General features: G+C 44.7%; 1 protein-coding gene across 1 annotated transcript in view; it reads right to left on the reverse strand.

Annotated features, from left to right (window-relative positions):
• Nucleotides 1–25,226, reverse strand: part of LOC139280820 (FYVE, RhoGEF and PH domain-containing protein 4-like) — a 370,209-nt gene that overhangs the window by 45,122 nt on the left and 299,861 nt on the right. Inside the window, exon 7 of the mRNA XM_070900542.1 lies at nucleotides 5,972–6,128. Within this exon, the coding sequence (XP_070756643.1) occupies nucleotides 5,972–6,128 (157 nt within the window). The remainder of the gene's footprint in view (nucleotides 1–5,971; nucleotides 6,129–25,226) is intronic.

A 25,226-nucleotide genomic window follows, 5' to 3' on the forward strand; every position in this document is an offset into this window, starting at 1 on the left:
TGATTTGAATACATTCAATGAGCTAGCCTCAACTGCTTCCTTGGGCAGAGAATTCCACAGATTCACAATCCTTTGGGAGAAGAAATTCCTTCTCAACTCGGTTTTAAATTGCCTCACCCGTATTTTGTGGCTGTGCCCCCTAGTTCTAGTCTCCCTGACCAGTGGAAACAGCCTCTCTGCCTCTATCTTGTCTATCCCTTTCATTATTTTAAATGTTTCTATAAGATCACCCCTCATCCTTCTGAACTCCAACGAGTAAAGACCCAGTCTACTCAATCTATCATCATAAGGTAACCCCCTCATCTCCGGAATGAGCCTCGTGAATCGTCTCTGTACCCCCTCCAAAGCTAGTATATCCTTCCTTAAGTAAGGTGACCAAAACTGCACGCAGTACCCCAGGTGCGGCCTCACCAACACCCTATACAGTTGCAGAAGGACCTCCCTGCTTTTGTACTCCATCCCTCTCGCAATGAAGGCCAACATTCCATTCACCTTCCTGATTACCTGCTGCACCTGCAAACTAACTTTTTGGGATTCATGCACAAGGACCCCCAGGTCCCTCTGCACCGCAGCATGTTGTAATTTCTCCCCATTCAAATAATATTCCCTTTTACTGTTTCTCCCCCCAAGGTGGATGACCTCACACTTTCCAACATTGTATTCCATCTGCCAAACCTTAGCCCATTCGCTTAATCTATCTAAATCTCTTTGCAGCCTTTGTGTCCTCTACACAACCAGCTTTCCCACTAATCTTTGTGTCATCTGCAAATTTTGTTACATTACACTCTGTCCCCTCTTCCAGGTCATCTATGTATATTGTAAACAGTTGTGGTCCCAGCACTGATCCCTGTGGCACACCACTAACCACCGATTACCAACCCGAAAAAGGAGCCATTTATCCCGACTCTCTGCTTTCTGTTCGCCAGCCAATTCTCTATCCTTGCTAATACATTTCCTCTGACTCCGCGTACCTTTATCTTCTGCAGTAACCTTTGGGGTGGCATCTTATCGAATGCCTTTTGAAAATCTAAATACACCACATCCATCGGTACACCTCTATCCACCATGCTCGTTATATCCTCAAAGAATTCCAGTAAATTAGTTAAACATGATTTCCCCTTCACAAATCCATGCTGCGTCTGCTTGATTGCACTATTCCTATCTAGATGTCCCGCTATTTCTTCCTTAATGATAGCTTCAAGCATTTTCCCCACTACAGATGTTAAACTAACCGGCCTATAGTTACCTGCCTTTTGTCTGCCCCCTTTTTTTTTTATAAACAGAGGCATTACATTAGCTGCTTTCCAATCCGCTGGTGCCTCCCCAGAGTCCAGAGAATTTTGGTAGATTATAACAAATGCATCTGCTATAACTTCCGCCATCTCTTTTAATACCCTGGGATGCATTTCATTAGGATCAGGGGACTTGTCTACCTTGAGTCCCATTAGCCCGTCCAGCACTATCCCCTTAGTGATAGTGATTGTCTCAAGGTCCTCCCTTCCCACATTCCCGTGACCAGCAATTTTTGGCATGGTTTTTGTGTCTTCCACTGTGAAGACCGAAGCAAAATAATTGTTTAAGGTCTCAGCCATTTCCACATTTCCCATTATTAAATCCCCTTTCTCATCTTCTAAGGGACCAACATTTACTTTAGTCACTCTTTTCCGTTTTATAAATCTGTAAAAGCTTTTACTATCCGTTTTTATGTTTTGCGCAAGTTTACCTTCGTAATCTATCTTCTCCATCTTTATTGCTTTCTTAGTCATTCTTTGCTGTCGTTTAACATTTTCCCAATCTTCTAGTTTCCCACTAACCTTGGCCACCTTATACGCATTGGTTTTTAAATTTGATACTCTCCTTTATTTCCTTGGTTATCCACGGCTGGTTATCCCTTCTCTTACCGCCCTTCTTTTTCACTGCAATATATTTTTGTTGAGCACTATGAAAGAGCTCCTTAAAAGTCCTCCACTGTTCCTCAATTGTGCCACCGTTTAGTCTGGGTTTCCAGTCTACTTTAGCCAACTCTGCCCTCATCCCACTGTAGTCCCCTTTGTTTAAGCATAGTACGCTCGTTTGAGACACTACTTCCTCATCCTCAATCTGTATTACAAATTCAACCACACTGATCACTCAGAGAGGATCTTTTACTAGGAGATCGTTTATTATTCCTGTCTCATTACACAGGACCAGATCTAAGATAGCTTGCTCCCTTGTAGGTTCTGTAACATACTGTTCTAAGAAACAATCCCGTATGCATTCTATGAGTTCCTCCTCCAGGCTACCCCGTGCGATTTGATTTGACCAATCGATATGTAGGTTAAAATCCCCCGTGATTACTGCCGTTCCTTTTTCACATGTCTCCATTATTCCCTTGATTATTGCCCTCTCCACCGTGAAGTTATTATTTGGGGGCCTATAAACTACACCCACCAGTGACTTTTTCCTCTTACTATCTCTAACATAGAAAATAGGTGCAGGAGTAGGCCATTCGGCCCTTTGAGCCTGCACCACCATTCAATATCATGGCTGATCATTCCCTCAGTACCCCTTTCCTGCTTTCTCTCCATACCCCTTGATCCCCTTAGCCGTAAGGGCCATATCTAACTCCCTCTTGAATATATCCAATGAACTGGCATCAACAACTCTCTGCGGCAGGGAATTCCACAGGTTAACAACTCTGAGTGAAGACGTTTCCCCTCATCTCAGTCCTAAATGGCTGACCCCTTATCCTTAGACTATGTCCCCTGGTTCTGGACTTCCCCAACATCGGGAACATTCTACCTGCATCTAAATCTGTCCCGTCCCGTCAGAATCTTATATGTTTCTATGAGATCCCCTCTCATCCTTCTAAATTCCAATGTATAAAGACCCAGTTGATCCAGTCTCTCCTCATATGTCAGTCCAACCATCCCGGGAATCAGTCTGGTGAACCTTCGCTGCACTTCCTCAATAGCAAGAATGTCCTACCTCAAATTAGGAGACCAAAACTAAACACAATATTCCAGGTGAGGCGTCACTAAGGCCTTGTACAACTGCAGTTAGACCTCCCTGCTCCTATACTCAAATCCCCTAGCTATGAAAGCCAACATACCATTTGCCTTCTTCACCGCCTGCTGTATCTGTCTGCTAACTTTCAATGACTGATGAACCATGACACCCAGGTCTCGTTGCACCTCCCCTTTTCCTAATCTGCCGCCATTCAGATAATATTCTGTCTCGCATTTTTGCCCCCAAAGTGGATAACCTCACATTTATCCACATTATACTGCATCTGCCATGCATTTGCCCACTCACCTAACCTGTCCAAGTCACACTGCAGCCTCCTAGCGTCCCCCTCACAGCTCACACCGCCACCCAGTTTAGTGTCATCTGCAAATGTGGAGATATTACACAATTCCTTCATCCAAATCATTGATGTATATTGTAAAGAGCTGGGGTCCCAGTACTGAGCCCTGCCTGCCATTCTGAAAAAGACCAGTTTATCTCGACTCTCTGCTTCCTGTCTGCCAACCAGTTCTCTATCCACGTCAGTATATTACCCCCAATATCATGTGCTTTGATTTTGCACACCAATCTCTTGTGTGGGACCTTGAGAAAAGCCTTTTGAAAGTCCAAATACACCACATCCACCGGTTGTTGCTTGTCCACTCTACTAGTTACATCAAAAAATTCTAGAAGATTTGTCGAGCATGATTTCCCCTTCATAAATCCATGCTGACTTGGACCGATCCTGTCACTGCTTTCCAAATGCGCTGCTATTTCATCTTTAATAATTGATTCCAACGTTTTCCCCACTACTGATGTCAGGCTAAGCGGTCTATAATTACCCGCTTTCTCTCTCCCTTCTTTTTTAAAAAGTGGTGTTACATTAGCTACTCTCCAGTCCATAGGGACTGATCCAGAGTCGATAGACTGTTGGAAAATGATCACCAATGCATCCACTATTTCTAGGGCCACTTCCTTAAGTACTCTGGGATGCAGACTATCAGGCCTTGGGGATTTATCGGCCTTCAATCCCATCAATTTCCCTAACACAATTTCCAGTCTAATAAGGATATTCTTCAGTCCCTCCTTCTCACTAGACACTCGGTCCCCTAGTACTTCCAGGTGGTTATTTGTGTCTTCCTTCGGTGAAGACAGAACCAAAGTATTTGTTCAGTTGGTCTGCCATTTCTTTGTTCTCCATTATAAATTCACCTGAATCTGTTTGCAAGGGACCTACATTTGTCTTCACTAATCTTTTTCTCTTCACATATCTATAGAAGCTTTTGCAGTCAGTTTTTATGTTCCCGGCAAGCTTCTTCTTGTACTCTATTTTTCCCCTCTTAATTAAATCCTTTGTCCTCCTCTGCTGAATTCTAAATTTCTCCATCCTCAAGTTTGTTGCTTTTTCTGGCCAATTTATATGCCTCTTCCTTGGATTTAACACTATTCTTAATTTCTCTTGTTAGCCACGGTTGAGCCACCTTCCTCGTTTTATTTTTACTCCAGACAGGGATGTACAATTGCTGAAGTTCATCCATGTGATCTTTAAATGTTTGCCATTGCCTATCCACCGTCAACCCTTTAAGTATTATTTGCTAGTCCATTCTAGCCAATTGACGCCTCAAACCATCGAAGTTACCTTTCCTTAAGTTCAGGACCCTAGTTTCTGAATTAACTGTCACTCTCCATCTTAAGAATTCTACCAGGTCATGGTCATTCTTCCCCAAGGGGCCTCGCACAACAAGATTGCTAATTAGTCCTTTCTCATTGCACATCACCCAGTCTAGGATGGCCAGCTCCCTAGTTGGTTCCTCAACATATTGGTCTAGAAAGCCATCCCTAATACACTCCAGGAAATGCTCCTCCACCACATTGGGCTAACCAAACTGGTAGCAATCAATATTTAGATTAAAGTCACCCATGACTACTAGGGGGATCAATGGGTATGGCGAGAAAGAATGAAGGGGGTACTGAAGTTGCATGTTCAGCCATGAACTCATTGAATGGCGGTGCAGGCTAGAAGGGCCGAATGGCCTACTCCTGCACCTATTTTCTATATTTCTATGTTTCTATGATAACTGCTGTACCTTTATTGCATGCATCCCTAATTTCTTGTTTGATGCTGTCTCCAACCTTACAATTGCTGTTTGGTGGTCTGTACACAACTCCCACTAGCGTTTTCTGCCCCTTGGTATTCCGTAGCTCCACCCATACCGGTTCCACATCATCCAAGCTAATGTCCTTCCTTACTATTGCGTTAATTTCTTCTTTTAACCAGCAATGCCACCCCGCCTCCTTTTCCTTTGTCTATCCTTCCTAAATGTTGAGTACCCCTGGATACCCCACTCCCCAACATACTAAAAACAAAATCCTGTCCTCACCCCTAAATCCCTTCATGTCCTTGTACTATCTTTGCAATCTTCTCCTCACATATATTCCCCTCCCAAACGCTTCATTCCTCTAATTCCAGCATCTCTTTTCTTCCTTGGCCTTCCCATTGGTGGGTGGTGCAGCCTTCGGGTGCCTCAGATGTACTCTCCGAAACCTGCTCCCTAAACCTTGGTTTCTCTCCACCTTTTAAAAAATCTCCTCAAATCCCATATCTGATTAAACTTTTTGTCACTCATCCTAATCACTCCCCTCCTGGCTTAGTGTCCATATTTCTCAAGTCTATTTGTGAAGCATCCAAAAGCATATAGACACAAGATGTTGTTCTGACCAAATGTACAATAAAATATGTATAAGAATATTAGTGTTCTGTCGAGGTGCATGAAATTGTCTTAACCTGTCCGCCTCAGGTTCAGCCACAAGTTCAAATGCTGCAATAGATATGACATTAAACTGCATCTTTAAAAGTAAAGATTGCTGTAGTATTTGTACTCTGTCACCATCATATTTAATATGAACCATGTCTAATTATAGGAGTTTTACTTTAAGCTATTCATCACGCCTGTAATTATGGCATCGCATCATCCTTGCTGGTTACCTGAATTTCCTCGACAATGGCTTTGAACTGTGGTGATCTGCCCAGCCATGTTTTCAGTAGCCCCATGGCCTTTTCAAAGTTTTTAACGTACTCGCCATACATCTTCAGAAATGGAGCTAATTTCTGCAAAATATCCCCTATCTGTGGTGTAGTAGTCCTACAGGAGATAAATTCAGACATTACAGAAAACAGTCATTTTGAACAATAACTGAGCCCACAGCAGTGCACTGGGCCTCCAATGTGTTGAGTCATATAACATTAGCATGTGGATTGGGGCTCATGAGTCTCCCAAGCAGTGAATTCATAAAGAAAACACACAAATTCTACAGTACATCTTATGTAAAAAGACAGTGATTTCAAGGTTGTAATACAATTGCTACTGACCATTATTCTCTATTTAATTACAAATATATTCCAAGACAACAAATATATTTTTACAAAAATAGAGATGATTAGTGGGAAAATAACAGAACTCACATGCCAGATATTCTTATGCACTGAAAATTAAAATTTGTTCATACAGGGCAACCACCATCTGGATTGGTCCTATCTCTGTAGATGTGAGAAACTGTGTGGTTTGAAAAAGTGGTAAGACAGCATCTATTTAATACTAGCGAGTCTCCTGTGGCATTGTGCACAGAGTGAAGAGATAATACATTGGATTTACAGCTCAAACAGGCCATTCAGCCCAACTGGTCTATGCCAGTGTTTATTCCTTTCACTCTGCATCTACTCACCCCATCAGCATATTATTCTATTCCTTTATGTACTTATCTAGCTTCCTCTTAAATGCATCTATGTTATTCCCCACAACTATTTCTGTGGCAGCAATTTACATATTCTAGCCACTCTCTGGGTAAAGAAGAAAAGGGTATGGAAGTTGTAACATCCCCCTCATCCCTGAGGAAGGAGGGGGAAAGAGAGGGGTCCAGATTGTGATGTAAATTCTATATCCTCTCAGTTCAACTGGTTTTTGCCAATGTTTATGCTTCACATGGGATGGGCCTCCTCCCACCCTATAGCCACATCCTTCTACTCCTTTCTCCCTCATGTGCTTATTAAATGTTGATGTAAAGTGTCCATGTTGTTGCATGTAGGTTAAAAACTGCTGCCCTAAATCAGGGATAGGAAATGGTTATCAGCCAATTCCCATGTACTGTAAAACCCATTACGTAAATTGTAACTTTATGCAAGATTTTGCAGGTCTAGTAGTGTGAAAGTTATGGCTGCATTTTTTATTCTGATTTTTACATAATGGGATTTAGTTTGGGAGGGTCAAGCTTGTGGGGCAGTGGTCTACATTGTGGAATTGGTGCGTTGCTTCAACCTAAAGCAGATGCCCGAAAATGTCCCCATGTGACAGACACTAAACATACTTGGGCTCATTTCTGTAGCTCAGCCATTTATACGATGTGTTAAGAGTGCAATAAACATCAATTTTTTCCTCATCAAAAGAGATTAGTTGCTAACTGTTTTTGACCTATTAAAACAAGAGCTTAGTTACAAATATTCTCCTTACATTAATTTCTCTGAATACTTTTAGGTTGGACTCAAAATGGATAAATTTGACAATCCACAAAATTAAAATTCGTTTTTCAGGGCCATATGTTGTTAAAACCAAAGTTACACCTGACCCAAAAGGAGCCATCTTTTAAATGGGGTATTTAACAGCGGTAATACCGTAGAAGTGCCAAAGCTTTTGCAGTTTCCGAGTGCTGGCCATGGGGGGCACAGCAGAGCCAGTATTGGAACAGTGAATGAATGACCACAAATTCAGGATTTCTGCATTAGGATGCACTATATCCTGAAGTTGCGGTCATTGTCAAAGGCTGCTCATTTGCTGTTATTGCCCACTGCAAATTTTGGACCAATTGTCTATGAAATAAAACTCAGGATTGCTAAAATGAGTACCTGAAATTTCTTTTCAGTATTTTAAAATATTATTAACGGAGGACAAATCTTTTATGAACTACATTAAATTCTTAACAATTGATTGCAAAAATGACAAAAGGGCTTATTTGAATATTTATTTAAAAAGAATATGCAAGAATAAGGTCACTATTTGCCATCAAGAGAAGTGAATTTTTATGTCCAAAAGAAATATTTCTTGGAAGAATCAATGACCAAAATTAATGAAGTAATGTGTTAAAGATACAGCAGATGTACAGTACAGTTCTACACAACAGTCTCTGGAACTAAGCAAAAGGTTTGTATAGCAAGGGTGGGGTTATGAAGAGGGTATTTTCAATATGTTTCATCGTTACTGATATAACTATATGAAATAAAAGTGCTTTTAAATTGGTTCAAATTTCCCAGAACCATTAAGCAAAGCAAGACAATTTATTCGCTATACATTACTGAAAACGTAACATAATAATTTAGCAAAGTCTAATTGCTGTATTCTATAGACTTTTGTGACAGAACATAGTAAGAGGTTCAAAGAGTTGGAGGAGCCGAGAGCCCAGTTATTGAAAAATTCCAACCAGGATAATGAGCAACATAATGGCGTGTTATTTTGTTGAATGTACATAGTGGATAAGGGTGTAGTTAACTATTTATTGTTTTCATTTACTAATTGTTAAGTTCAACATTACAATTTCTCGATAAGGCTGGAATAAGGTTCTACAATGAGACTAAAACCTGAGCAGCTAATTAATCTCATTTTAACCCCCAAATATTTTATTGTCCTTTGACACACTCCAGACTGCTATCTTATATACAAACATAGCATGTAGAATTAGATTAGCTCACATATTTTAAGTCTGCGTTAATCCATCCAGAATTTGTAAAAGAGGGACACATGTGCAATCCATTTTTTTTTTTTAAAATGGAGAAATCTAGTGAAAAGCTAAGAGCCATAGTGGTGGAAGGAAAGGGCAGACAAAAAGAGGGAGCAAAACAGAGAGAATTTACACAAGAACATAAGAAATAGGAACAGGAATAGGCCATTTGGCTCTCCGAGCCTGTCCACCATTCAACAAGATCATGGCTGATCTTCCACCTCAACTCTGCTTTCTTGCACTATTCCCATATCCCTTAATTCCTTCTGTTCCCAAAAATGTATTGATCTCTGTCCTGAATATACTCAATGACTGAGCATTGACAGCTCTCTGGGATAGAGAATTCCAAAGATTCACAACCCTTATTTTGAGACCATGACCCCGTGTTCTAGATTCCCCAGCCCGGGGAAACATCTCAGCATTAACCCGGTCAAGCCCCTCAAGAATTTTATATATTTCAATTAGATCACCTCTCAATCTCCTAAATGCGAGAATACAGGCCTAGTCTACTGAATCTCTCCTCATTGGGCAATCCCCTTGTCATGTTTGTAACCTCCACATAACTGTAACCAATATGTAACAACACTGTACACTGTATACAACTGAAATACACACTTTGACCACAGGGGGTGAACGTGTGGGAGACATTCCTTACCTGGTCAGCCAGGTACTTAAAAGGGAGGTTCCACGCAGACTCAAGACTCCTTGGTCCAGGGAATAAAAAGGTGCAGGTCATGAGTGACCTTGTCTGCAGTATGCCTCGTGTGAATATGTTCTAGAGTTGAGAACTCTAGATCTGGCGACGAGAAACGGGAATCACTGAACCACAAGGATGCCCACTGGTAGCACAAAGGAACGTTACTGTGGGTGAGGACTGGGACGATTTTGTGAAGCGACTCCGGCAGACCTTTGGTCACAAAGGACTGACTGGGAGTGGAAGCTGCTGACAAGCGGAGGGCGCATCTACTGACAAGCTGCGGGACAAAAACGTACGCGCTGATGAAAGACCTGCTTGCACCTCTCAAGCCGGCTGACAAGTCCTTCGAAGAGCTCAGCCAGCTAATCAGCAAACATCTGAAACCAGTGAGCAGCATACACATGGCCCGGCACCAGTTCTACACACAGGCATCGGGAAGGGCAAAACATCTCGGACTTCATTGCAGACCTGAGGCGCTTGGCCAGCTTCTGTAAGTTCACAGACGCCTGCAGGGGGGAGATGTTAAGGGAATTTTTCCATTGAGGGCATTAGTCATGCCAGTATTTTCAGGAAGCTTAGAGGACAAGGACTTGACTTTGGAAAGGGCAGCTTTGATAGCTCAGACCTTCTTGGCGGGGGGAAGAGGAGACCAAGATAATTTACGCACGCAGCCCTGGTTTTAATGTTGCGATGAACCAGGGAGTTAATGTTGTAAAAGTGAGAGAGAACCCCGCAGGCAGGCAAGGACAATTCGACACTGCCCAGGCAGGCAGGCAGGCAAGGGCAATTCGACAGTGTCCAGGCAGCTACAGACTCTAGGGTGGGACAGCGAGAGACAATAGTAGGAGGATCGGCAGGTCACGCCATCAAGAGGAACAATGCGTCCTGTGATGGGACCATTGACACCCACCACCAGAGTGCTTAGAAACACCCAAGGGGACAATCAGAGGAATGCCTGGTAACAGCCCCTTTGTGAACAACAATCTCAGCCAATGCTGGAGATGCGGGGGTAGACATACTGCTAAAAGCTGCAAGTTCCAGCAGTTCACCTGCAGGAATTGTAATGCCAGAGGACATTTGGCTAGGATGTGCAAAAAGGCTGCAGTGAGGCTAATCTATGAAACAAAGGAATCAGACGAGGGGCCTGCAATGCAGGATGATGCCTGGGGCCAAGCCATGGATGCTGAGGTTCAGAGGGTTCATGTGGCTGACGTCCGCAGCTCATACAACAAAACGCCACCCATGATAAAAATTTTATTGAATGGCATCCCGGTGCGCATGGAGCTGGATACGGGAGCCAGCCAGTCCCTTATGAGTGTCCAACAATTTGAGGGACTATGGCCACAGATAGCAGGCCCAAACTGGAACGCATTGACACGCAGCTACGCACGTACACCAAGGAAATCATCCCAATGCTGGACAGTGCAAACCTGGTGGTGACACACAACGGATCACCGAACCGGCTGCCACTCTGGATTGTTCCGGGAAATGGCCCCGCGCTTTTGGAAAGGAGCTGGCTAGCCGAGATGAACTGGAAATGGAGATGTGCATGCCATTTCATCTGGGGAGCGAAGTTCATGCTCGCAGGTCCTACAAAAATTCGGGTCACTTTTTCAACCCGGTGTCAGAACGTTCAAAAGGCACTAAAGTAGTGATACACATCATCCCGGATGACAGACCAGTGCACCACAAAGCCAGAGCAGTACCGTATGTGATGCGTGAGAAAATTGAGAGTGAATTGGACAGGCTGCTCAGAGAGGGCATCATTTCGCCCGTTGAATTCAGTGACTGGGCAAGTCCCATCGTTCCTGTCCTTAAAGCGAATGGCTCGGTCAGGATCTGTGGTGACTACAAAGCCACCATCAACCGAGTGTCGCTGCAAGACCAATACCGCTCCCAAGAGCGGTATTGCCACATTGGCAGGTGGCAAGCTGTTCACTAAGTCGGACCTCACTTCGGCCTACATGACTCTGGAACTGGCTGAAGAATCCAAGCATCTGACCACCATCACGATGTGCAAGGGACTATTCATCAACAACAGGTGTCAGTTTGGCATTCGTTCAGCAGCCGCAATCTTCCAGAGGAACATGGAAAGCTTGCTCAAATCCATTTCCGGCACAATCGTATGCCAAGACGACATCCTAATAATGGGCCGAGACACCGAGGAACACCTCCACAACCTGGAGGAGGTGCTACACTGACTGGACCGGGTAGGCCTGCGGCTGAAAGGCCAAATGTGTGTTTTTGGCCCCAGAGGTCGAGTTTTTGGGCAGGAGGGTTGCTGCAGACGGGATCCGGCCTACCGAATCCAAAACGGAGGCGATCCGTCGTGCGCCCAGGCCCGGCAACACATCGGAGTTGCGATCGTTTCTGCGACTTTTGAACTATTTCGGGAACTTCCTGCCTAACTTAAGCACATTGTTGGAGCCATTACATGTGCTCCTGCGTAAGGGTTGTGACTGGTTCAGGGGGGACTGTCAGGAACGGGCTTTCAACAGGGTGCGGAACCTGCTTTGTTCTAACAAACTGTTGTATGGCCCTTGTAAAAAAACTAGTTTTAACATGCGATGCATCATCATACAGGGTTGGGTGTGTGTTGCAGCAGGGAAATGACGATGGCAGACTACAACCGGTGGGATATGCCGCCAGGTCGCTCTCCCAGGCAGAGCGTGGGTACGGCATGGTCAAAAAGGAAGCACTCGCTTGTGTTTACGGTGTGAAATAAATGCACCAGTATCTTTTCAGCAGACCGTTCAAGTTAGAAACGGATCACAAGCCGTTAACATCCCTGTTGTCCGACAGCAAGGCTGTCAATGCCAATGCATCAGCTCGCATACAGCGATGGGCTCTCACGCTGGCTGCATATGACTACACCATACGGCACCGACCAGGCACTGAAAATTGTGCTGACGCGCTCAGCAAGCTTCTGCTGGCCACCACTGAGGGGTCAGCGGAGCAAAGCGCTGAGATGGTCATGGCCGTTGAGGTTTTTGACACCGCAGGCTCCCCCATCACAGCCCGCCAGATCAAACTCTGGACCAACAGGGACCCCCTCCTATCCATGATAAAGAAATGTGTCCTGACTGGGGATTGGGTGCCCGCACATGGGGCGTGCCCAGAGGAGGTCAGACCGTTTGAGACGGATGGATGAGCTCTCCATCTAAGCCGACTGCCTACTATGGGGCAGTCGGGTGGTCATGCCCCAGAAAGGAAGGGAAGCATTCATTAGGGAACTCCATAGCGAGCACCCAGGCATTGTGCTGATGAAGGCCACTGCCCGGTCACAAGTATGGGGATTGACTCAGACCTGGAACACTGGGTTCGCAGGTGCATGACATGGGCCCAGCTGGGCAATGTCCCAAGGGAGGCCTCGCTCAGCCCATGGCCCTGGCCCACCAGGCCATGGTCATGCATCCATGTGGACTATGCAGGGCCATTCATGGGAAAAATGTTCTTGATTGTAGTCGATGCATACTCGAAATGGATCGAGTGCATCATCCATCACCGTGGAGAGTCTGCGCACGGTTTTCATGACCCATGGCTTGCCGGACATTCTGGTCAGCGACAATGGCCCGTGTTTCACCAGCCATGAATTCCAGGAGTTTATGTCGGGTAATGGCATTAAACACGTCCGGACGGCACCGTTCAAGCTGGCTTCCAATGACCAGGCAGAACGTGCAGTACAAGTCATAAAACAAGGCATGCTCTGTATCCAGGGACCCTCCTTTCAGTACCACCTATCGTGCCTCCTGCTGGCCTATAGGTCCCGCCCGCACTTGCTCATGGGAGTCCCGCCAGCGGAACTCATAAAACGCACGCTCAAAACGCGGCTGTCCCTCATTCACCAAAGCCTGGCAGACATTGTTGAGGGCAAGCGGCAGTCCCAAACAGAGTGCCATGATCGAAACTCAAGGGGGAGGTGTATAGAAATGGATGACCCGGTATTTGTGCTTAACCAGGCACTAGGACCCAAGTGGCTTGAGGGCACTGTAATTGGTAAAGAGGGAAATAGGGTCATAGTGGTCAGACTAAACAATGGACAGATATGCTGCAAACATCGACCAGGTAAAGAAAAGGTTCAGCATGGACAATGAGGAACCTGAAATAGACCATGGGATGTCAACCACACCACTGTCAGTGAATGAGCAACAAGGACAGTCAACAGCATGCACAGTCCCTGCAGCCAGCCCGGAACCAACTCAGGCGACAGAGACGCATGCCATGGCTCAACCACCAGAGCCACAACTGCGGCGCTCCACGAGAGAGCGTCGATTGCCTGAAAGACTCAATCTTTGACCCAAAGACATTGGGGGGAGGTGATGTCATGTTTGTAACCTTCACATAACTGTAACCTGTATGTAACAACACTGTACAGTGTATACAACTGTGAAATACACACCTTGACCACAGGGGGTGAACTTGTGGGAGACACTCCTTACCTGGTCAGCCAGGTACTTAAAGGGAGGTTCCACGCAGGCTCAAGACTCCTTGGTCCGGGGAGTAAAGGTGCAGGTCATGAGTGACCTTGTCTGCAGTATATACCTCGTGTGAATATGTTCTGGAGTTGAGAACTCTACTCATCCCAGGAACCAGTCTAGAAATGTCCCAAAGTACCACATACACTGCATTATTTCAAAGTCCAATGACATGTTTTTCTACATAGAAAGAGAATAAACCAGGAAATTGTGATGAAGTGATGTCAAACTTAGGTTTTAAATGTTGATGTTTGGAAGGAGATCAGGTTGAAGACTTCCACAGCCGAACATTTGTAAAAGAATCAATTTGAGTTGGAAACTGTGCCATGAATCTTGATTTCAACACAGAGAATGAAGAGGGAAGCTGCAAGATGTAGAATAGCACACTTGGAGCTTAGGAAGGACAATAAATCTGTCCATAGTAAAACTAAACATAAAAAACAGAGCTCAGAGAAATGTCCATCAGACAACAACCCATTTCTTGCATCTTCTTCCTACTCCTGGACCAAATACAAGAGCCTTCCCAGATGTGGAAGCAGTTTAAAAGTTTGGACAGACTTGGGCTATAGAGAGATAAACATTGTTAAAGGCAAAAGTTGGCACAAAAAGAAACCTGAACAACTTCTTAGGAGTTTTAGCTGTAGAGATGATCTGGGGGTTCTATGAGATGAGGAGGAGAGCGCAAGGCCCAAGAATTGATATTCTTGGAAGAATTAAGTTGAAGCAAAAAGGTAAGAGTTTGTAGCTGATGGACTTGAGACACACAAAGAAACCTTGCCTTTGAAGATTTGAAAGGAACATTTTTGTTGCATGATCGATGATCAAGATGCAGTGACTCAGCACCATACTGAGAGCGATTGTGTGCACCGAAGACATGTAAACAAATGGAAACTGATGAATATAAATGGAATTAGCAGCGAGGACAGAAATGCATGCGATAGATAATGCACCAATACAGATCTGTATCATAAGCTATTTAAATACAAGAATGCCAGGAAATTAACATATTTAATTCAAACCATAATGAATCTGAACTACACACAGTTTTTTCTTGCTCTCTGGTAATAAAATTATTTTTTTCGTGAATTTAATAACACGAGTTTCAATTCACACACATTTCATGAAGTCAATTTTAAATTACAAATGCTGTGGAGAGGAGTATGTTGGTTCATTAAAGTTTCTTGGCAAGGTCGCACTGGCACTAGAAGCAATCATCTTTTTGTGGCCACCCTCCTGGCCCGTCTATATGTGGATTGCTGTTATTGGTCCACCTTCATCCCCATGAGGTGGTTTGGGAGGGGAAGGCACTGTACTAAATGAGTTTTGAAGAAAGTGCCCAAATTATTTTATTACACCATGAAGTGACGTTTATCTACATTAAAAGGCACTATATAAAAACAAATTATTGGTGGCAATTTTGTGGCTTTGGCCAGCCATGGTACAGGTAACAGAATGGGTTAGCCTTGCCAAACATTGAGAATGGAACCCATCCAACTAATTGCAATAGATTATCTCAAGTTAGGTACTTTGATAGTGCTCCTTCCAAAATCAAAAGTTTCAAATCAATGTTGAGAATAGTCTGGGGCAGAAGAGGCCCAAGCTTTCCTGTGGGGCCTGGAGAAGTCTCCACCAAAGAAAAGAAAAACACTTGCCTATTTCAGCCTCCTCTGGGGTTGATCCTCTTATGTTCCAAGTTGCCTGGCTAGAAAGCCATAGCAACTTGCTCATTCAATCCAGAGTTAAAATTGCAGTTGTGTCCCAATGATGTCAATGAGACTGGACATGCATATGTAAAGGGCCCCTTCTCCTGCCCCCTACCCCCTGCCCCACTTGATTCCCTTCAAGTCCAAAAATCTATTGATCTCAGTCTTGAATATACTCAATGACGGAGCATTCACAGTCCTCTGGGTAGAGAATTCCAAAGATTCATAACCCTCTAAGGTGAAGAAATTTCTCCTCATCTCAGTCCTAAATAAAGCAAGAGTCAATCACTTATCCTGAGACTATGATCCTAGTTCAAGACTCTACAGCCAGGGGCAACAGCCCCTCAGCATGTACCATGCCAAGCATTTCGAATGAGATTACTTCTCAATCTTCTAAACTCCAGAGAATATAGGCCTATTCTACTCAATCTTTCCTCAGAGGACAGGCCTCTCATCCCAGGAATCAATCTCGTGAACCTTTGTTGCACCCCTTCTAAGGCAAGTTTATCCATCCATGGATAAGGAGACCAAATCTGTACACAGTACCCCAGGTGTGGTCTCACCAAAACCTGAAATAAGAGTAAAGAAGTCGGATTACAATCATAAGCCAACTTCCTTGCAATAAAGGCCAACATACTATTTCCTTTCCTAATTGCTTGCTGTTAACTTTGTGATTCATGTAAAAGGACACCCAAATCCCTCTGCATACCAATATTTACTAGTCTCTTACCTTTTAAAAAAAAATATTCTGCTTTTCGATTCTTCCTACCAAAGTGGATAATTTCAGGTTTCCCCACATTGTACTCCTGTTATTTTCTTGCTCACTCACATAACCTGTCTATGGGCCCAAATTTCCCCAACCCCTTTTTTCAAGCGCACTCTCCCAAGGTATGCCAACTTTGTGCGCTGGAAAACTTACTCACGATTCTGGCCACTCTGCTGTGTCCCGGGTCCTGGCATGGTGCTCCTCATGGAGTGGGGGGGGGGGGGGGGGGGAAAGGGGCGGAGCTACAGCCCTGCACCAAAAACAAGGCTGGCAGCTGTGCGCATGCGCAGTAGCTCCGTCCCATGATTGTGATGATAATGCCTACAGAACGCGTCCAGCCCCTATCCCAGGCCAAATGCTGAGGGCTGCAAGAAACAGGTTGGTGCGACTGAGTTTTGATCAGGGCTGGGGGGGGGGGGGGGGGGGGGGGGGGGGAAGGTGAGGGAAGAGGTTGGTCGTTTTTGTCTGCAGACTAGTGGTTTGGACAGAGGATAGCTTGTCGTGTAGCAACGTTGCTTGCCATGCTGGGCTGGCTTTGCATTAGTTTGGTTGGGTGGTGGTCTGGTCATGTTAAAGAAGCACATATACAGTGACAGCCATGTGCTTAACCTACATCCCATCCTGTGCATCAATAAATAACCAGCAACATGCAGTTAGATTGTATTACAAATAATGTGAAGCTCTTTGAAGATGTCAGTGGGCAAAAAGGAAAAAAATTCCTGCCTGAAAAGTGTTGAAAGTCAGTGGGGCGGCAGGCCGAAGGTAAGATCTACTTCAGCTCTTTGTTAATTTAATTACTTACTTCAGTTTTTATTGGTTATTACTGCTTGTGCTTTGTTTGGTGCTTGGTGGTGCTTTAAATGTAGTTACTTGCACCGATTCCTTAACTGTAAGTAAGGTCTTTCTTTGCAGACAAAAGTGGACACACACACACCCCAAGTTAATTTAGTACAACTTTTTTCTGATAAAATTGGCATAAAATGGTACAAGTGGCTGAGAACGACCCCTTTTGAAAAAAAAACTGAACAAAAAACCTAACTAACTCACTTACACTGGCGCAAATTAAATGGCCATATTTGCAACTAAAAAGATACCAGAAAAATCAAGTTGTACCAAAAAAAAGTGCAACTCATGCGGGAAATTTGGGCCCCAAAATCCCTGTGTCCTCCTCACAGCTTATTTTCCCACCAAGCTCTATCAACAAACTTGGATACATTATACTCTGTCCCCTCATTTAAATCATTGATAGAGATTGTGGTCCAAGCAGAGACTTGCAGCACCCCACTAGTTATAACCGGCAAACCCGAAAATGACCAGTTTATTCCTACTCTCGGTTTTCTGCCCGTTAACCAATCCTCAATCCATGCTAATATATTACCTCCAATTCCATGAGCCGTAATCCTGTTCAACAACCTCTTACATGGCACCATATCGAATGCCTTTGGAAAATCCAAACATACTATGTCCATTAGTTCCCCCTTATCTACCCTGCTAGTGACACCCTCAAAAAAAACTATTTTTTCCAAACACTATTTCCCCTTCATAAAATCATATTGACTTTGCCACGACCCTAATAATATTGTTACGATCATATTCGGCATCATTAGGACTTTGCTGGTTTGTGTGGCTGAGAGAACCTTTTTGCAGTTGAACTTCAGGTGGTCTCATGCTACCTTGAGACAGATTAAAAGAAAGAATCAGCCTGTGGTAATTGATTTGATAACAGTGCCAGAGACCTTCAAGAAGGTCATAGGGTAATTGATTGGCTCTTTGCCAGATAGCTCTAACTATGGGTTTATATTGGGCTTCGTGTACACATCAAGGTCACTACAGTTACCAGCAAGCTTTAACCAGTAGCCTGAGAGCACAGTATTTAAAGTTTTATACCAGCCAGTAGATTAATTAAGCTTGCTTCAAATGGTAACCACTTCCACAGCTTAGGAAGTGAGTTTATAATTTAGTCTATGCTGAGAGAGAAAGTGAGTTACATATTTTATGCTTCAAAGGAGGGCAAGAAATGTATAATTTATTGTTTTATACCATTAATGATTTAGACAAAGGAATTGAATGTAATATCTCCAAGTTTGCAGATGACACTAAACTGGGTGGTAGTGTGAGCTGTGAGGAGGATGTTAAGAGGCTGCAGGGTGACTTGGACAGGTTAGGCAAGTGGGCAAATGCAGTATAATGTAGATAAATGTGAGGTTATCCATTTTGGTGGCAAAAACAGGAAGGCAGATTATCTGAATGGTGACAGATTAGGAAAAGGGAAGGTGCAACGAGACCTGGGTGTCATGGTACATCAGTCATTGAAAATTGGCATGCAGGTACAGCAGGCGGTGAAGGCAGCAAATGGCATGTTGGCCTTCAGAGAGGATTTGAGAATGGGAGCAGGGAGGTCTTACTGCAGTTGTACAGGGCCTTGGTGAGGCCACACCTTTAATATTGTGTACAGTTTTGGTCTCCTAATCTGAGGAAGGACATTCTTGCTATTGAGGGAGTGCAGAAAAAGTTCACCAGACTGATTCCCCGATGGCAGGACTGACATAAGAAAGACTGGATCGAGTAGGCTTATTTTCACTGGAATTTAGAAAAATGAGGGGATCTCATAGAAATATAAAATTCTGACAGGTTAGATGTAGGAAGCATATTCCCGATGTTGGGGAGGTCCAGAACCAGGGGTCACAGTCTAAGGGTAAGGGGTAAGCCATCTAGGACCGAAATGAGGAGAAACTTCTTCACTCAGAATTGTGAACCTGTGGAATTCTCTACCACAAAGTTGTTGAGGCCAGTTCGTTAGATATATTCGAAAGAGAGTTAGATGAGGCCCTTATGGCTAAAGGGATCAAGGGGTATGGAGAGAAAGCAGGAATGGGGTACAGAAGTAGCAAAAATGATCAGCCATGATCATATTGAATGGTGGTGCAAGCTCGAAGGGCCGAATGGCCTACTCCTGCACCTATTTTCTATGTTTCTATATTTACTGTTCACTTACCTGTTTTATGTAAATAGACTACTTGTTAGCTCAAAGCCCAAGTCTTTGATAAGAGTGTGTATTTAGGCCACTTTTAAAACAGGAGAATCATCTGGTGACACCTGACAAGTCTCAATAGCCAGTGTACAGATTAAAAGTTCTCGGTCACAATCTTTAGGTCTCACCATCAATTGCCTAGTTATTGTGCAAAAGATATGGTGCAATCCAGATTGTATGGGGTATAAAGGTTCACGTAGCCACACAAACTAGAAAAATCCTAATGACATCGAATATGTTCATAAAAACAAACAAAAATGTGACACCAACAAAGGTGAGGAGTGCTAGGGCACAGCTGACCTAAACAATGCAAATTTATCATAATGTTTCCTTCACAAGGCTGACACAGACCAGCAGTGCAGTTTCTCTGACGTTTTTTTGTCTCTGAAATAAATTGTGCATTCAGTAATTTGACATGCATCTAATCCCAATGTGTTCCCCATAGTGAGCTCCAACACTGTAGCGGGGTCTTGCAATTTTGGGGCTATACTGTAATTACATGCCATATCACATCACAAAAATTTCATAAGCCTTTTCCTTCAGCAAAAAATGTGTCCCTTTAAACATCACAAAACATTCAATTGAGGCACTGGCATGAGTCGTCAAAATCAAGACTGCTCTGGTCAAATCCAGATGTCTGTTTTTATATCTTACACACATCATCCATCTAAGGTCTTCAGTTTATGTACAATACTTCAAATCACAATATTAACAAAATTAAATACAAAGATTGATATTTGCTCCCTCAGTGGCTTGGTGTGTGGTACTATGTCACACAAACCATAAAAGTTCGAGGTGTAATCCCTGGTTTGTTCCAAGTTAGCAGATCTTGGCCAGAGTAGCAGTTGGGCATGAGAGTTAGGCACAGAGAGGGAGTGTATGTATATTGGTAAGGACACAATCCAACTCCAGTGATGTTTCCCAGATGGTTAAACATCTTGCCGACACTATCTAGTATCGTGCATGTAGAATTTGCATTTGGCATAGCACCAAGGGACTGCTGGTACCTGTGGACAGTGCACCGTCAAGAGCCAATGCTTTGGGGCGAGGTGGTGACATCTAGACCACCACCCTGCAACCCGCCCCCCCCATGGGGCTGAAATTGGTCGATGCATGAGGTCTGCCCATTTCTTGGCGGTATGTCGTTTCAAACCGCCGGCACACTGCCAAGACCGAAGAGGACAAAGTTGCATGCGCAGGTGAGTAAAAAAAACTGGGGGGGGGGGGGCGCGGAAAGAAAAAAAAAAAGAAAAAAAAAAAAAAATCGCACGTGCGCAGTTAAGTGCTGCACCGTCCATTGAAGAGAAAGTCGATCTGAATCGACTACTAAGTTATATACCACCCGCTGCAGACACAACGGCCGCTAATCCTGCAGCCAGTGGAGGTGGAGACGGAGGAAGATACACCAGCTCCATGTGGGACAGCTGGAACATCCTCCACCATGGAGTCGGTATTCAGAAGATTCCCCACAGCTCGTGATTCTGCAGGACCAAGCCATGCGCAGCAAGGCACCCCCAGTGTTGCAGCACCTTTGCCGCAGCTACAGAGGTGGGTGCAGGAAAGGTCGGATGCTGTAGGCATGTACCAGGACATGGTGTGTCTGCCACAGACCAGCGTCGACATAGGTCGAGCGCTGCTCAAGGCCATCATTACTGTCATGTATGTACATTCTGTTTATAGCCACTAGATGGCATCATTGTTGGAGGCCTATGAGCAGCACGCACATGGTGCTGCTCTGGTATAAAAGGCCTGCCATTGAGAGTCAGGCACTTTGGGCCACAATAAACCAGAGCCAAGATTGTACCTTGCTTAGTTAAACAGTACTTAGTCTGAACCTTTATTGCATACATAACATTTGGCGACGAGAATACAAGAACCTTTGTTTGCAAAATGAGCATGACTGGATTTTTAAGAGCGATTTGGGGAGGGAGAAGATTGGGCAGACTTTGAGCGCCATTTGAACCAGTACTTTGTGGTCACAAAATGAAGGGGGTCGATAATGCAGATCGGCGCCGGGCCGTGTTCCTCACTGTGTGCGGTTCAAAGATCTACGGTCTGATAAAGAATCTACTCATGCCTAGTGATCCGACAGAGAAAACGTACGAGGAGTTGTGTACATAGGTACGGGAGCACCTCAAGCCAGACGATGGCATAGTCATCTCGAGATACAGGTTTTATACACGTTCGATCGGCGGGCCAGAGCGCGGCAAAATTCGTTACCGACCCGAGACGTCTAGCGGGACCGTGCAAGTTTGTAATGGTGTTGGCAGACATGCTGCGGGACTTGTGTTATTGGTATCAACCATGAGGTGATTCTGTGCAAACTTCTGGCAGTGGGAGTTGGATTTAAAAAGGGCCATCCAGATCGCTCAATGAATGAATGATGACGGACAGGAGTCTAAAGCAAATAGCTGTGAAGAACTGAACCTTGGCAAGTACTGTAAATGCGATTGATTTGGCGTTCAGCAGAGTGGCACATGGCAGGGCCTATCCGGCTGCATTCGCGAAACCTGTGGCTGCCCAAAGTCCACCAGTGGGAATGTATCCGACTTCTCAGTGTTGGCCTTGTGGGGGAAATTGGCACCAGCAGTGCTGATTTAAGCAATATAGTTGCAAAGGTTGTCTGAGAGTGGGGCATCTCCAGCACAAGTGTCTGCAGATGAGCAAGCGAGCTGCGACACAACCCATGGAGGACGAGAGTCAGGCTAGTACGGATCCGGATACGCAATCCGAGATACCAGAGGAGGAAGTGCATGGACTATACTCTCATAGCCAAGAGTAAACCAATTTTGATTAATGTGAAGTTTAACGGGATACCGTTATCGATGGAGCTGGACACAGGGGTGAGTCAATCGATCATGAACGAGAGGGCATTTAATAAGCTGTGGGATACTAAGACTGTGAGGCCCAGGCTGAGCCCGGTTAATGCCAAGCTGCACACGTACACCAAAGAACTGATAAAGATGATTGTCAGCGCACAAATTAATGTGTCGTATAACGGTGCGGTTCACAAGTTACCGCTGTGGATTGTTCCAGGCATTGGCCCAATGCTGCTCAGCAGGAGCTGGTTGGAGAAAATCAGATGCGACTGGAACAACATAAAGGCGTTGCCATCGGCGGAAGATGTGTGTGCCAAGTATTGAGCAGGTTCCCCTCGCTATTCAAATGGGGTATCGGCAACTTCACGGAAGCCAAGGTGCAGATCCACGTGGACTCAGATGCATGACCTGTCCATCAAAGCTCGGGCAGTACCGTATATGGAGAAGATCGAAATTGAACTGGACAGACTCCAGCGTGAAGGGATCATATCATCGAATTTAATGAATGGGGCTGGCCCATTGTTCCTGTGCTGAAAAGTGATGGCACAGTCAGAATTTGTGGAGACTACAAGGCTACGATCAACAGGGTTTCAAAATGAAGGCTGATGACTTGTTTGAGATGCTAGCCGGAGGGATGTCGTTCCCAAAACGGGACTAGAGGTCAAAGAGACTTGCGTGTATTAACACGCACAAGACTGTTTATTTACCACAGGTGCCCGTTTGGAATTCACTCGGCTGCAGCAATATTCCAGAGGATTATGGAAAGTCTACTGAAGTCCGTTCCCAGAACCATCGTGTTCCAAGATGACATCCTGATCACCGGTCGTGACTCCAAGGAACATCTGAACAACTGGGAAGAGGTTCTACTGCGTTTGAACAGAGTGGGACTCAGACTGAAATGCTCGAAGTGTGTCTTCATTGCACCGGAGGTCGAATTCCTCGGGTGGAAAATCGCCACTGATGGCTTTGGTTTTCACGTCAGTAGGTCTGACGCCATCAAGAATGCACCCAAGCCGCAGAACGTGACAGAGCTGCATTCGTTCCTGGTCTACTCAACTATTTTGGTAACTTCCTACCTAAATTGAACATCTTTCTTGAACCACTGCACATGCTATTGAGAAAAAGCAACAACTGGGTGTGGGGTGTATTGCAAAACAGAGCTTTTGAGAAAACCACCAATCTGCTTTGCTCGAACAAGCTGCTGGTACATTATGACCCATGTAAACTTTTAGTTTTGGCCTGTGACACATCGTCATATGGAATTGGTTGCATGTTACAACAAGCCAATGAGTCGGGGAAACCTCAACCTATCGCGTATGCATCCAAAAGTTTGTCTAAAACTGAAAGAGCCTACAGTATGTGAGAAAAAGAATCTTTAGTATGTGTGTACGTTGTTAAAAAGATACATCAATACCTGTACGGTCTGAGGTTTGAATTAGAGATCAATCACAAGCCACTCATTTCGTTGTTTTCCAAGAGCAAAGGCATCAATACCAACGCTTCATCCCGCATCCAAAAGGTGGGCGCTGACATTATCTGCCTATGATTGTCATTCACCACAGACCTGGCATAGAGAATTGTGCCGATGCTTTGAGCCGGTTGCCATTGCCCACACCGGAGGTGGAAACGCCACCAGCGGCAGATTTAGTCTTATTCATGGATGCTTTTGAGAGTGAAGGTACCCCTGTTACGGCTCAACAAGACAAGACCTGGACCAGCCAGAACCCGATATTATTGGTGATAAAGGTTGCATCCTCAAAGGGGATTGGTCTGCCATAGCTAAGCAAATGTGCGAGGAGGCCAAACCGTACATTCGTCGCAAAGACGAACTGTCTATTCAAACAGATTGCATATTGTGGGGCAATCGAGTTGTAATGCCCAAGAAAGGGAGAGAGAAGTTTGTGCGTGAGTTACACAGCATACATCCTGGTATAGTGATGAAGGCCCCACGTATGGTGGCCAGGAATTGATTCCAAGCTGGAAGCATGTGTGCATCAGTGCAACACCTGCATGCAGCTCAGCAAAGCACCAGCAGAATCACCGCTGAGTTTGTGGCCATGGCTATTCAAACCTTGGTCCAGGATCCATGTAGATTTTGCAGATCCCTTCCTGGACAAAATGTTTAGTGGTGGTGGACGCTTATTCGAAGTGGATAGAATGCATAATCATGTCAACCATTACGTCCTTGGCAACCATAGAGAATCTCAATGTAATGTTCACGACACATGGTCTGCTTGACAGTGGTGAGCGACAATGGGTCGTGCTTCACCAGTCAGGAGTTTGTAAAACTTGACATAAAACATGTTCAAGCCTGCGTCCAATGGGCAAACAGAACGTGCAGTATAAATCATCAAGCAAAGCATGAGGAGTGTAACTCAAGGCTCACTGCAGACCTGCTTGTTATAGGACAAGACCCCACACACACAGGGGTCTCGCCTGCTGAACTCATGAAGAAAAGAGGTCTTAAGACCAAGTTATCTCTTGTACACCTGGATTTAAGTAATCATGTTGAATACAGAAGACAGAGTCAACAAAGGTACCACGATCGCGCAGCTGTATTATGCGAGATGTGTGTTAATGATCCTGTATGTGTTGAATGATGATCAGGGTCCCAAATGGATCGCTGGTACGGTCATGGCCAAGGAGGGCAACAGAGTATGTGTTAAGCTCAAGACTGGACAAACTTGCAGGAAACATGGATCAAACAAAGCTGAGGCACACAATCGAGCCAGAGCAGTCGGACAAAGAAACCGTCGACGACCAACCAACCTACCAGCAGCCTTCAGTGGACTCAAGGGTCATCAGTGAACCCGGAATTTCTATCACGGACTTGTTCAATAAAAATGTACTTGCAATTCCTGACATGGCCACTGCCACCCCCAACAAGTCAGTCATCCAGCCATCAGCCACAACAGACCCCGCACACTCACCCAAGGCTGGAATCGAACTGAGATGGTCAACCTGGGAACGTAAAGCACTGGACT

Source organism: Pristiophorus japonicus, chromosome 15 (genome assembly GCF_044704955.1).
Source record: "Pristiophorus japonicus isolate sPriJap1 chromosome 15, sPriJap1.hap1, whole genome shotgun sequence".
NCBI classification, from domain to species: Eukaryota; Metazoa; Chordata; class Chondrichthyes; family Pristiophoridae; genus Pristiophorus; species Pristiophorus japonicus.